Source organism: Python bivittatus, unplaced genomic scaffold (assembly GCF_059951505.1).
Source record: "Python bivittatus isolate LINGU-HERP-01145 unplaced genomic scaffold, Pbiv_v1 ctg000340_np1212, whole genome shotgun sequence".
NCBI lineage: Eukaryota > Metazoa > Chordata > Lepidosauria > Squamata > Pythonidae > Python > Python bivittatus.
In genome coordinates this window covers 12,108,557-12,123,291 of record NW_028277056.1, presented here as the reverse complement: position 1 = coordinate 12,123,291, position 14,735 = coordinate 12,108,557, and the positions used below count along the sequence as shown (strand labels likewise).

Here is a 14,735-nt window from a genome sequence, read left to right as displayed (position 1 = left end):
CTGCCAACAACCAGTAGTGAGATGGCAAAAATTCTCCTAAATTCAGAACGTTAAAATAAAAGAAGCTATGAAAAGACTCTCAAACGATCTGGGAGCTTCATATTCATCTTTATACCGAATTCTTATAATTGCACGTTGTTCTTTTTCTATTTCTTCATTTTCTATCACTAAAAACTTGGAAGGTAATAAGTACCAGTAATTAGAGCTATTAGGTACATATGTCAGAGTAGTGTGTACTTGAAATTGTACTGAGGGAAAAAAAGGAAGCTTTACTTAAACTGAATGGCTTTAGGAATGATCGGTAAATGAAAAGTGAGATCTACTGTACTTTAAAAGTTTTCAAGGGTTCTTCCAAGGTAGCTCCACCACTTTGTTATTTATCCCTTCCCATTACTACAGGAAGGCCAAAAACATGGGTGTGTCCAGACCCACAAGGAGGTGAGTTTCAGTGATGACCCTACCACATAAGTAATTTATGAAGAACAGATCTATGACAAATACATCCCCACCCCCTCGGCCATCTACTTATTACACTATGCGAGACTCTTTGGGAATGGCCCATATGTTAGGAATAGCAAACAAGGAAGGATGCAAAAGTCTCTCTTACATTTTTCTCTTTTGGCTATTACCTCTCTCCCATGTGCCAAAAACAGGATATGAGATGCTTCACCAAGTGAAGCTCATACTCTGGTTTACTGAAGATGGGAAGGATGCAGCCTCCAGCAGCCTTAGGTAACATAGCTAATGTTGAATAATGCAAACACTGTAGTTCATTAATATCTGAAAGCTCCATAGATTTCCTATCCTTGATATAAATAAGCCAAGAGTTTATTGGGCATATTCTAAGGAGAGAGTGGGGTGAGCTATCCCCATAGGATACATGATTTCAGTTCTTTTATGACAATATACCAGAGATGTGGCAACCAGTCAATTTCATAGCTCTTGCCTTTTATACCTACTTTTTAGGCCTTTGTAACTTCCCTCCCACCCAATGCCCGACTTATCCGTCTGCTCTTACATCCTCGTCCACCTCTCCTAGTGAACTTTACTCTTCCTGCTCCATCAACCCTAACCCTCAAGATCTCCTGCTCCCTCAGTATTCTTGTTTTTTCTGTCCTGTACACTTGGAACTTCTGAATACCTGGATGATGCATCTCTTTTGTTTCCTTCAATCCCCACCTCAAAAATCATTTCTGCATGAAGCCCTTGGTTAAACACCTCTCATCAGCCCTGCAACCTCTAATTAAAGGTCGGTTTATTTCAATTAAACAACCAGCTGTGGCTTCCTTGTTCATTCCATCAAGTTCCTACTGGAATACTTCTTGGTTTGAGACAGTTATTTGGCCTTAATACATCCCCCAGAATAAGATTGGATACGATCACATTTTGAAATATTTTTTTCAAAAAAATACCTGGTTTAGCTCTTTTTGTTGATTGTCCTGCTGCTGTTCCAGAACAAGTATCTGAGTTTTCTTTATTTCCAGATCCTTGATACACTGTGTATAAGCTGAATGAAGCCTATTAAAAAAATCATTAATATATTTCAAGCCCCCCACCCAAAGCTTCATTTTAGAACAAAAATATTTAAATAAGGCCAAGTGGACAGAAAGTACAGGAAATGTGTCTCTGGAAGATCTTATTATTTCCAGTTTCTGAGAAAGGAAAAGTTTTTTCCCCCCTCCTACAATAATTCCGATGCATCAAATTTCTTCTCAAGACCTTTTCTTCTTACTTATTCATATATCACAGGAATGTACTTATAATAAAAAATACATTTTTGTAAATATAAAAGAAAACAAGGTCTGACTTTACAAAAATTATTGCTAAAGTGCAGTATCAATTACATTGTACAATGTAAATTTTATTTATTGATTTTCCTGATGTACTTTTTTTAGTGTACAGTACATATTAAATTATAAGTCTCTACACAATCTTTTTGGTTAGGGCAGTCATTGTCTAATATTTTCAGCAAGTGGTGCCCAGATAATTGAACGGACAATAGAATCCTTTGAGGATAAATAATATCTCCTCTTATATTTGTTACAAATAAACTTCTAGAACATAAGAAATGTGACACTGATTTTTACTCAGGACAAAGTATATACATAATCTGATAGATTCTATAGATCACTTCCTGCAACACCACTCAGCATCAGAACCTGGATAGCTCTTAAAGCTAATGGACTGTATATATTTTTAAAGTGCAGTGGTCCATGAGTTCCATTCCTGGTCCAGGATTTACACTCCATAGAAAAAAATCTGGCTGCATATGCCTGATGATTCCTAATAAGGATGAAGCCAGTCACATACTGCCTCTGGTCATCAATGTAACTAAAACCACAACACTTGGTAAAAACAGAGAAATTCTCCCCTCCTTCCAGGATGGTGGTGGTGGAAATCATGTAAAACTTCAACTTGAGGGCATGGCATACTGTAACATCTGTATAACTTCTGAGAGTTTAAGGGAAAGTGGACTGTATAAACCATTCTGATCAATTCTGAAAGAAATGCAATTTACTTTTATTTGGATTCTGCACTTAAAATTTATATCTTGATCAAAACTGGAATGCTCTGCATCCTTACTTAAAAGTAAGTGCCATTAAAGCTACTGACACTTACTCTCAAGCTGGCATACAGGGGATCATGCATCTACTCCCAAGTAACCAGCTTTTGAAGCATAGGTGTACAGTTTCAATACATACTTCACTTGATTTTCTTTGTTTTTATACTCTTCGATTTTGGCCACTTCCTTTCGTAACTGCTGGCATTCCAGTTCCACCACCTTCAAGAGGCCTTCACGAGACTGCAGTTCATTCCTCACTTCTATCAGCCGGTCTTCAATGTTCTAAATAAATCCAAACACCACACTCAAATAGCCTGTCCACTGATAACTTGCCATTTCATGATTCTGTAACATTTAGAGGTCTTTTGCATGGGCTTTAATGATGATATTCCATAGAACGAAAGTCTCTTTTTGTTTGCAAAACAGGCTTAAAATTTATCCATTCTTCATCTCTTTTTTATTGTTTCTATAAGATTTTGAGTTGCCAGCTTCTCTCTGCAGGAAGTTCACTTGGAAATAAAGCAAGTCATATGCAGTCCTTTGCATATTCAGAAATAAAGTGGGGTCTTCTGAGAAATTTACTTCTAAGAAAGTTCACGCAGGTTCCGGCTAGTAGAACTGTATTCATTAAAACTCATGTCCTGATTACAATATGGTTAACATGAAGGATGTGCTATGTACAGGTATCAGCCATAATCCAGAACAGATTATGGGATTGGATATTCTGAAAAGCTCCTTAGAATTACGTTACATTCAATAACTCAATCACATATCAACTCGAACAACGGACTGCGTATATGTTTTGTACCAGTTTAATAACCCAGCTTCCCCAAAGATATCTTATGAACAGATTTGGGGAGGGTGTGGAGAATGTTTTGCTAGAGATCTTTACTTCTCCCTCACTCAGATATAATTTGCAAGATTTTCTGGGAAAAAGGAGTATTAAAGCCTATCTCACATTTGAAAGGAAAATGCATTCACTATATGTTATATACTGTTATGATAACTGAGACTAACCCACGATAATAACAAGCTAAATTATATCAACAGCTATACCATCCATCAACAAGAGATTAAGGATGTAGATTTCAATATCAAAAGTGCAGAAAAGGTAAGTGTGGGTGTTATTGCTTCCATTTCGGATTTAAATACTAAGCTTCTAAAAGCTTCTGAAATAGTCAAAGTGACTCACAACTCCAAAAATGATCCACAGAAAACAAGTGCCCGGAAACAAGAGATCATTCCTGAAATTGTGAAATGTTTATCTCAGGGATGGGAAATGTGTGGCCCTCAGATGTTGTTGAGCTACAGTTCCCAGAATCCCTCATCAATTGCCATATTTGATAGATCTGATGGGAGTTACAATTCAGCACATCTGTTGAACCAAGGTTCCCTATCATGTTTTAGGAAACAGTAAAAGCAAATGAAAATAGATCGCCTACTCCCACATACAAACTAACAGAGGAAAAAAAAATTGATCCTGTTGCTGTACAATCTAATCAGTAGCAGATTAAGCCACATGGAAACCTGACAGATCTAGGCAGATTTCACCATATGTGGGATGGACAGATGAAAGGTTCCTGTCCCTTGCTAAGGCTGGTCCTCATTTGTATCAGACCATGGCACAAATGCATCTTTACAACATTTTCTTGCTTCCTCAAGGTGTGTAAAATCTGTCACATTTTGTTACCCATTAGCTTGGAGGGAAGTCAGGTGAGTGGCAGTGATTGGAAACAGAGACAATAAAAAAAGAATAGCCAACAGGGATGATCAATTTCATGCTATGTATAATTTTCTATTGACCCAAGTATGGTGGTGGCACCTTAACTCATACTTGGGAGAGGCCCCTAGAAGAGGGAAGCCACATATTTGGAATTCCTTTCTATTTACCTATACTGCACATGAGAACAATATTAACCTGTCACTGTAAACTTATATTGACTTTATGAACAAATGATCTCTCTCTCTCTCTCTCTCTCTCTCTCTCTCCCCTATGAATATGAAAGATTCATAGAAAATCATGTAAAAGTGGGATGTGTTATAGTCTGTTTGTATAACTTTGTTATAGTCTGTTTTTATAGTCTGTATAACTGTGTTATAGTCTGTATAACTTTGTTATAGTGTGTTTTTCCATACTATGAGATAAAAGAAGGTCCCTTCATGAACTTTCTCTGGATTAAAAGTTGGATAGAAAGTCTTTGCCTGGTTAAGTTGTGAATGTAGCCCCTCATGCCAGATAAATCACAATACTGCAGGTTACTTGCCAGCTGCAGAAGGAACTGCATTCTCACGAGGAATTGTTTTCTGCCATGTACATAAATTGCTTTCTGCCATGTACATACCCCAGTCCTTCCCTCTATTCTGGGGGTAGAAGATGTGAGTCCTTTGGAGGAAAAAAACCTGAGGGAGAAGCTGGGAACTCAGGTCCTGGGGAAAGCATGGACCTAAGATCCTTCTAAGCAGACTCTGATTAAAATGCGGAAGTTTCCAGGAATCTGGGAAATGCCCAGATCATTGAGACAGAGGGAACATCTGTTTTCCAAAGGAATTCTTGAATGGTGGATGTTTGTGGAAAGAAAGAGATCTTTCTAAACACTAGAGAGCATTGGGAAAGTGGTTTGATTGGGTTATTAGGAAAAGAAGCTTCTTCCCTGGAGGCTGGAAGAAACTGTTGCAGCAGACAGGGGGATGCTGTTAGAAACAGCAGCTTTGCCTCTATTGATTTTTAAAAAAGGCAATCTCTCCCCACTTCCAGCAGCAGCCAATAAAGTGAAATGATAATGTTATGTCCAGGGTTTATGTCCCTAGTAGACATTACTAGAGATAGAAGAGTAGGAAAGCTACAGCTATTTTTGGCAGCAGCCTTAGGTTGCCTTGTTGCCAAGTTGCAGCCTCCATCTCTCCTGTCATTTGTACAAGACCATATTTTGCACAGCTCCTGCGTCTTCTCCTTCTAATGGATTGAAGTGGACAAAACCCAGACTCTGTTCTTGTAAATTTAACAGGTAGCTCAGTGATCTTTGATGGAGGTTTTATATGGATTGCAGGACAGAGAGAAAAAGAAGACTGCATAAGTCAGAGATACTGCAACAGTAATGAGGGACAAGGAGATGGATTAAAAAAAACACACACACAACACAACTCGGCTGTAACTAGAGGCATTCCTCACTTGTTGGCAACTCGCAACTCTTCTATTTTCCATCACAGGAAAATATATATGAGAGTCTTCTACATTGCATTATAAACCCTCCTGGCTCCACAGGAGCAATCTGCAGGATTTAAACAGGAGATCAGCTTCTTGTCCACACCTGCTCACAGATTCTTCTTTTGAACTCTGGCTATAGTTTACTGTTTTCCCAAATCTTTCTCATTTCACAGGTAAGACTTTGGGATGGGGAAACTGTTGCATACAGGAGGTATCATACGTACATACATACATACATACATACATATTAAGCTTGATTCCTGACAACTTACATAGATTTACCTATGCAGTCTAAGAGATACTAAACTCCTCTTTCCCCTATTTTCTTTGGGCAAAGCTGGCTACATCCATAGTACGTAGCTGCAACCATTTATATGTCCTATCAGCATTCCTGTGCTCACAACCCTTTCTAGATTGGCAGCAGTATCAAGTATCATTTACATAAAATGAAACTGTAAAAATAACAACTAGCAAATTGCTGGCTCTTTACCTGGCATTTTCTTTGGTACATTTTTACTTCCTGTTGGAGCTTTAAGTTTTCCTCTTGTAGTCTGTTTCTGCTCACTGCTATTTCACTCACAGTTGATTCAAGTTTTTCCATAAAGAATTCGTTCCTATTTGTGGGCTCAGTAAAAACACAGTTCTGGACACCGAGATGCTCATTTCTGTACTGGCTGCAAGTATCCCCATCATTTTGCTTCAGTTTTTGACAGTGTATTTGGATTTTACAATTTTGTGCTTGTTTCTCAAAAAAAGAAAACAGTTGCATGAAATTAATTGCTTTGGGAACAACGGTATCTTCTCTTCTATGCAGAAATTTATACTGCTATAGAAATCTGGTCCTTGAGAACTGCAAGTTTATTTAAAGCAAATTCATGTTAGAAGATGTATATGAAATGTTCTTGTAGTACCAATCATGACTCAGTCTGGGACTAGTCCAAACTTCCAACAGAGCAAAGTTCTCCCTATGAGCCCAATGATCTCCTGAAATGAGACCACATGGGAAAAAACTACAACTATGATGAATACATCAACATGTGGCAACTAATTCTCCATCGAGTGAGGAAGAAATGCAGATCTAATACACAGTATGATGCTCTGTCTTATTGTTTCTACCCAGTCGCTCTTACAACCAGAATCAACCCCCAAAAGGAGGAAGTGGCTGGGGAACGGAGTTACAAAAAACCCAAATGTTAAGGGAAGCTTAAGTTCCTCCAATCCTGTGCTTCCCATATTGTAGGAATTTGCTACAACCCGGACAGTTCGTGTCCTTATCTTGTAGCTTCATTCTTTCTTCAAGGCCATGTCCCCTTTGCATTTAACCATGGCAAGATAAATTTATTTCAGTCAATTTATATGGCTCTCCATCTCACAAGCAGCAACTCTGGCCAACTAACAGAAGTTGTGCCTTCACAGCAGTTTTTCGTTGTTGTTTGCATAAAGTTGTCCTTCTTTCCTCCCCAGAACTATGAGTGAGACAGGCTTAAGTCACCATATAGCTGTACTGGTAGAAAGGCAGTATTTTCCCTTTTATTTCAACACTATCCACAGATAGCTTCAAGGGGTATAATATCTGTTATACTTTGCCACCTAATAGCTTGCAAGTGAAGTCAGGTGACCAGCAGTAGGTGACCCTTAGAGTAAGCTGTGGGACTGTTAAGAGGCATGGATATGCCTCTTTCCCTCGGGGCACCAGTAAGCCTCCATTGCAGCCATTTTTCATCCAGCCTTTGCCTTTTCTAGTAGCGTTTTATTTCATTAATTCCTTCAAGACCTATGACCTCCCTTTCCCTCCCTTCTTTCTCTCTTGGTTTCCAACAAGGTAGAGGAAAGGAGAGCAAACCTTCACTATTTGATCTGGAGAAGAAGATGGAGCAGGTCTGGGTTTAGTTGCCACTTTCCTTGGGTTTGAAGAAGAATGCTTGCCAGCAGCTAGTTGGCTTCACCTCTTCCATTTTGCAGGACTTAGCTAGCTCCCCAGTTGTGGTAGGGATTCTGCCTCTTTCCTCTCAGGGCTATTTCTGCCCTGGTGCTTTCCTATACATTTCTTCATTCCACAGTCTTTTTGCTTGGGAAGTGCCAAACTGGGCATATGAGGAGAGGCATACAAATCAACCTAGAGAAATCAGATCCTTCCCATTCCTGTTTGCAGAGCCCTGCTTGATGGACGTTTTCTCTGCTAGCTGGTGCTGTGCTGAAAGGAGACTGCAGCCACTAAGAGGACAGAATCAATCCCACTGCGGTATACTCCCCAGTCAGAACACCACCATTCAGCTACGGAGAATAGAGGCAAGACATGCCATGGGGACAGCAGATTTTATGTCAATATTTTCTTTGTGGGGCGTGACTCAAGGATGGATGGAGAATACCTTTACCTAGCAGTAGGGAATGTCCCCTAGCTGCTGCCATCTTTGACACACGGTTCTGACAGAAGTAATGTCTGGTTTATTGGAAGTCACTGGCTAAGGAGAGCTGCACTGCTTTATTGGCATGTTACAGTCTCTATTCCAAAGAGCTTGCAGTCCAAACAACCAATTGTAAGAGCATGCCCACCCCCACCAATATGTATATGAGTTGCAGGGAAAACAGTGAGTAGAAAAAGCACTTGAGGTGACTGAGATACTTGCTATTAAAAATGCAATTTGTCTGCTTATACAAGAAAAAAACATTCCTATAGCACCACATTCCTGGAATGTTTAAATGTGATGAGCCTAATTTGCAAAGATATCTACATATTCATTTTTAAGGCTTGGAAAATGCGTGTGGGTATATATATATATTTTCTGTTAAGTATTTATCTAGGCTTCATGGTTCATTTAATTCCAATTCCTGTCTGAGAAGTGAAAGAATGGTACCTGGAACAGATTGCATTTCTCAGACAATAATTTTCGCTGAGCATCTAAAGAAACTAAATGATTTTGATACAGTGTTTCCTGCTTATCCCACTCTCTTGATTTTGCTCTAAATTCCTGAAAGAGAAAAGCAGCACAAAGAAATTAATCAGATTACTGAATACCTACTTTCTCTTTATACTTCTTGAAAATGAACAACCAGTACAATGTTCAGTGTAAAGACCTTTGCACTTAAAAGTTCTTGTATAATGCATTATTATTAGCAATTTAGATAGTCCTTGCCAGGTGCAAAACACATTATCCACCATTAATAATATTTAGCACGTAAGCGTTCAAAATGCTTGGCATGCAAAAATGCACTCTCACACCGAGCTATGCTTCCTCCTCCACCAGCCCTTTAAATAACAAAGAGCCTGCCCTTGCTCATATAAATCAGCCCAAAGCAATGAAGCTGGGCTGCAATTCCTCTAGTTTTGATTCATCTGTTGGATCCCACAGAGGAGGAGAGCTGTGTTGTGATGCCACTATGAATGTACTCCTGGGTATGTACCAAAATATTACCATATCTGACTTATGGGTCCCCTGCTTGGAAAGCTATCCAGAGCAATAGGCTAAGGTAGGCAATCAATCCCCAAAGTGGAGTGATGGGGCTCACTTAGCGTCTACAATGGGCCTTTCCATTGGAATTATCCATGCCGACATTAAAGTCAGAGATGGTAAGAGCAATTTTATCCTTGAAGGGTCTTGCAAACCGGTCACAGCAGGCCTTTGATAGCTTCATCATATCCCTGCTAGGTTTCATCTTAATAACCTATTTGCCTCTTGGAATAGCTCTGTTGGATGAATACTCGAGGATGCACTGTCACAACTGGACATGATAATGTGCTTTCACTTGTGTTTGATCATATGCAGTATGAGATTTGGGGCATTTGTTACTCACCTATTGTTTTGCCTGTTTTATAGCATTGATATCCCTACTAAATAACTGCATTGATAGACCCTCTATTTTATCACCCTAAAGTGTGTATTGGACTTTGATAGTATACCTATCAATCAATCATTACATATGAACATCCACAATTCTTAGACAAGACCACCTTCTTAAGTCCACCATCCTAGTGAAGAAGATATTAATCTAAATTTCATCAAAAGTAGTCTGGCCATGTCAATGGTCTCAGGGAGAACCTCTTAATTCCATACCTCCAGATTTGCCCTCAGTGGAAAACACCCAGCTCAGTGTGTTGAGTCAATGACACAGAGAGTCATGGGGAGGATGTCATACCAGACATGATGTTCCCAGATGGATCTCCAAAGGCATCTCCAATGATAAATTCCCACAATACATTTGTCCTGGGATTTTTGAACACCATTCCAGAATCCACCACATCCACCTCCAGCAGGGAGAATGATGGATAGGGGGATAGTGAATACATGATAGAACCAGTAATTTGTCTCTCCAGCCCAAAGACAAGTATACTCAAACCACACCCTTCAATGGGGTTTTCTCTCATTCTTTTCTGCAGTAAAAGTTCTGCAGCCCTGCACTTTTCTGTGGCTTTTTCAGAAGCCAGTAAACAGCTCTTCCCTGCTTTGTTTTCAAGCTAAGAACAAATGCAACAGCTATTTTTTCATCCCTTACTGAATAAAAGACAAGACTGCCTTTGAAATTTCATTCAGCTATTTCTGCCATGGAGAACAGAAATACATGTAGTCTGTTCTGAAACCATTGTCTTTTGAAGCAGCTCTGGGGAAACTGTTGTAAATTTGGGTTGGCAAAAGGCAGATTCTATGGCACAAGGACAACTCCAGCAGCAGATCCAGTAGCAAATCAGCAATTAAACACTACTGAATGAAGATGCTCAGTGAGCAATACCCATCAATGTCTCCATGTGCTAAGAATCCATTGACGAGTGTAACTCCCTCCCTCCCTCCAAACTGCAGTTACCCAAATAATGTATCAAGCAATCTTTTATACCCAGGGCATATAAAATCTGTTGTTCCCAACTTAAGCTGGCATCTGAGCACTCCCCTCACCCTGCCCCTAAGAAACTCATTACATTTCTATCCCTAGTAAATTTATTCATTTACTTTATTAATGCAACTTTTATAACCCTGGAGTTCATGCAGCCCAACACAAGTGTTGATCAGAGTTTATAAAAGTAATAGGTGTATGCAAAGTTACTTTCAGCTTTTCAAATGAATCTTTAGTTACCTTAAGTCTAAAAAGGTGTATGGTATTAATAAGGTGTGATTGGTAAATATGTTCCAACTTCAATCCAAAGTGCTACTCTAACCCACTCCAAGTACATGACCAAGTTCCTGTCCTTGTAATATCTTGGTGTGCTTTTGATTTTAGACTACTGGACAGGACCACAAGCGTCTGACGGAAGCTACAATAACATACTTCATGATGGCATTGCCCAAATGATATCATGGTACATCTTATGTCATCAGGTATACCATGTTCTACCCCACCCTGCGGCTTGCCAATGAACGGGGCAATCAGAACAGGTGGGAGAGGCAGACCTTCCTACACCTGAGTCAAGTTCCTATGACACAGATTAACTGCTTGTACTTCAAGTTTGCCATCGGAAATTAAATGACAAACACGCCCTCACTTTCTGAGCCTGAAAACAAAACAAAGAAACAGAAGCTAGAATCAATTTTTCTCAGGGTGCATCCAAAGAACGCCCCACCCAATGAAAGATGAAAAGAGAGTTAGCCTTGCAGGTCTCCAGAGAAATAATATCTCCCCTTCCTGTCCCTTGTCTTTGTCCATAGCTACATCATATGCTTTCCTAGCTTATGGGACCACTCACAGCAGACCTCCATGGATGATCTTGGAGTACAGGGTGTCCAAAAGAAGGCACTACTCCAAATAGAGATTCTTACCTCCAATTTCTGGTTTAAACTGTTCAGCTGAAAAGGTGCTTCTTGGTTTTCCGTACATTTCTCCATGCTGTGAGTTTTCTCTTGTTTTAATTGATGCAACTGTAACTTTTCGTAGCTTTGTGTCAGCTTAGCAAACTAAAAATAAATGAATGCCAGGAACATCTTATTTCATCCTTCAAAACTGATAGCAGAATTGGCTAAGGCAATTAAGCTTGAATATTCAAATAGCCAGGCTTTTTTTGGTACCAGCTATTACAACTAAGTGGTTAAGGATGAACACAGGTGAACTTTCACACAGTTTGTGGTGTTAATTAACTGCATGATTAAACAGTGTTTGTTGGTTTAGCATTTCTTACCCAGTGTTTGTGGGAACTGTTTTACATTAATTTAGCGCCACCTTCTGTAGACAGGCTTAATCTTTCTTCAAAATCAAAGAATTGGATTAACTAGCATAATCCAACCATTAACAGATCTAATAGTGGCTTCCTTAGGGGGTAAAGGACAGCACTGAAAAAAAAAAATCTTTTTTTTTACCCAGACCACACAGTGGATCTGTGGGGTGAGAATCATTCATTTCTCTACCTGAGTACTGTGATCCCAATTCTAAACTTGTAGCTAGTAACTCAAACCAACAAAAATCAGATGTATTATGTCTGATTCTTATGTAAAATATATAGTTTGGTCCTGACATTTATGGATCTAAAACATTTTAATTAAATATGACATTCAGTGTCAGAGAAAATGAGTGCAAGCTTAGGGAAGTTATGCTGAAAAGGGTACAGAAAGTACAACTGTTCGGATGGGCTACCCGATCATTCTGGGAGACCAAGAGAAAGATTGTACAGGGATGGGGAGAGAAATACTTCCTTCTCACAGATACCCCATCAAAAGACCGTATCATCTCTGTTCCTTACTCCCCAAGTGTTGAATGGGAATTGTTGGATTTTAATGGACAAGATTAGCTGCCATCTGGAGGAAGAACAATGCCTTTGATGAGCTAAGTGCCAACCACCAAAATGTTCGGGGAAAGGGAGGAACGTGGTGGGTTTGTGTAACCTTTTTCTAAAGCACAATCCAAACACAATGGATGGACTCAGAGGTTGGCTGCATTCTTACAACACGTTCAGCCTGATTCCTGAACAACCCCATTTTCTGGGTTCACACAATTTCATCCTGAACTACTCTGTTTAAGTACTTAAGCTTCAAAAATAAAGAGTGACTGGATTCAGACTGTGGTTTGTTTGGTTTTATCTGAACAGACTGAGTGAATCCACCCATCAATGCTTTATTCAGAAAATAATGAAATGATGGCTTAGTGCAACTTACTCTGTCTGTCTCTTTTTCATTCTTGTATACCGGTGTAGTATGTATATCATAATGATTTTTGGTTATTAACAATTAAGAAATACCTTTGGAATGTCCATAGTAGTCAGTATTAAGTAATTAATCAAACTTGTGAATCAAAAGAAATTCCCATGGATAAAAACAGCTCAGCCCAATTTTGGGGAAGAGAGTTAACTTAGTCAACAGTAGATTGGCTCATTTTGATGGGAAGGAAATCATTAAACCAAGTTCTGGCAAGGATTTCATCATGACCTCTTCTGATCCACAAACAAAAATCCCTTAGTGCATCACAGTATACAATACTGGTAAAGTTAGGTAATAAGCTTTCCAAATCACTAAACTAACCTTGGAATATTGCAAGCACTGTAAAATAGGAATCTGACTTTTTCCTTACTTGAGTTTTCAAGGCTTGAAGCTGTGCATCATAATTCTGAGCCATCTCATATTTTGTCTTTTGTAAGCTGTCCAGCTTCTGTCTGAGTAAGCCAACCTGTATTTGAAAGGGATTTTATTCTGAGCCTTAAAACAAATCCAGTAGCAAAATTAATCACACAGAGAGCTACATATAACAAATAAGACTGTATTAACATTAGAACAAACACTGTAAATCAATAATAATAATAATAATAATAATAATAATAATACATTACATTGCAATACCTGGAGACAGCAGAATAGAAGAGAAAGAACTGGAGAACATTACAAAATACAAAGATCAGCAAATAGAAGTAGAACGACTGTGGTGAAAGAATGCAAAGATAGTATGAACAGTAATAGGCACCTTGGGTGCAATCCCAAAACATCTGGAGCAAACCTGAAGACCATCAACATTGACAAAATCACCACCAGTCAATTGCAAAAGGCAGCTTTACTTGGAACAGCTTATATCCTGCAACAACACCTTTAACCCCATCAAACAACAACATCTGCCTATCCCAGGTCCTTGGGAAGAACTTGATAGGTGGATAAAAATGCCAAATCCAGTCTAAACATCTGGCTGACTGTGTGACCAATAAGAATATATTACATTTATATGCTGCCTGATCTCCAGTGACTCTGTGAGGTTTACAAATAGTTAAAAACATTTACAGGGAGTCCCTGGGTTAAGAACACCCGGGTTACAGATGACCCATAGTTAAGAAAGGAGCCTATTGTAGCAAAATTCAAATTAAATACACAATGATTCGAGTTAAATACACAATGGTTTGAGTTCATTACACAATACCACTTATACAGTATTGTACAATAATACTATTCTGGCTTACATATAAATTCGACTTAGGGACAGACCTTGGGAACAGAACTCGTTCTTAAACTGGGGACTACCTGTAAAAACAAATAAACAACACAAAACAAAAAAGAACAACGCTGGCAGAGATGACAAACCCAGATGGGAACAAAGAAAAAGAAAAAAAGGGAGATTCAAGTACCCTTGCCAAAGGCCTGGGCAAAGAACTAGGTCTTCAAGGCCATTCTAAACAACAGAGTGGGGGCCAAATCAAGCCCATCACTGCCTGCATTGCTGCATTCTGGACCAGTTGAAAGTTCCAGGTAGTATTCAAGGGCAGCCCCATGTAGAGTACACTGCAGTAGTTAAACCATGAGGTGACCAGGGCATGAGTGACTGTTTGAGGGGCTCCCCCATCTAGTAAATGGCGGAACCAGATGAAGGTGTGTAAAGGCCTTCCTGGCCACAGCTGCCACCTGCTCATCAAACAGGAGCTGTGAGTCTAGAAAGATCTCCATCCTTGAATGGGGAAGGGCCAACCCATCCAAGGTGAAAGATGGAATATCTCCAGATCTGGGTAGTCCAAACACCCACAGCTACCCAGTCTTGGTAGGACTGAGTTGGAGACAGTTCCTCCCCATCCAAACCTGC

General features: G+C 39.4%; 1 protein-coding gene and 1 long non-coding RNA gene across 2 annotated transcripts in view; one reads left to right on the top strand and one right to left on the bottom strand.

Annotated features, from left to right (window-relative positions):
• The window catches only part of DEUP1 (deuterosome assembly protein 1), a 48,659-nt gene that overhangs the window by 21,116 nt on the left and 12,808 nt on the right, over positions 1-14,735 (bottom strand). Inside the window, exons 3-8 of the mRNA XM_088140564.1 lie at positions 13,251-13,346; positions 11,513-11,647; positions 8,624-8,737; positions 6,259-6,513; positions 2,703-2,845; positions 1,413-1,518 (exon numbers count right to left, since the gene is read on the bottom strand). Of these exons, the coding sequence (XP_087996690.1) occupies positions 1,413-1,518; positions 2,703-2,845; positions 6,259-6,513; positions 8,624-8,737; positions 11,513-11,647; positions 13,251-13,346 (849 nt within the window). The remainder of the gene's footprint in view (positions 1-1,412; positions 1,519-2,702; positions 2,846-6,258; positions 6,514-8,623; positions 8,738-11,512; positions 11,648-13,250; positions 13,347-14,735) is intronic.
• On the top strand, positions 9,035-13,480 carry LOC107326291 (uncharacterized). Its single transcript, XR_001560035.3, has 3 exons — positions 9,035-9,162; positions 10,977-11,074; positions 11,402-13,480. It is a non-coding gene; the product is annotated as an uncharacterized LOC107326291 (long non-coding RNA).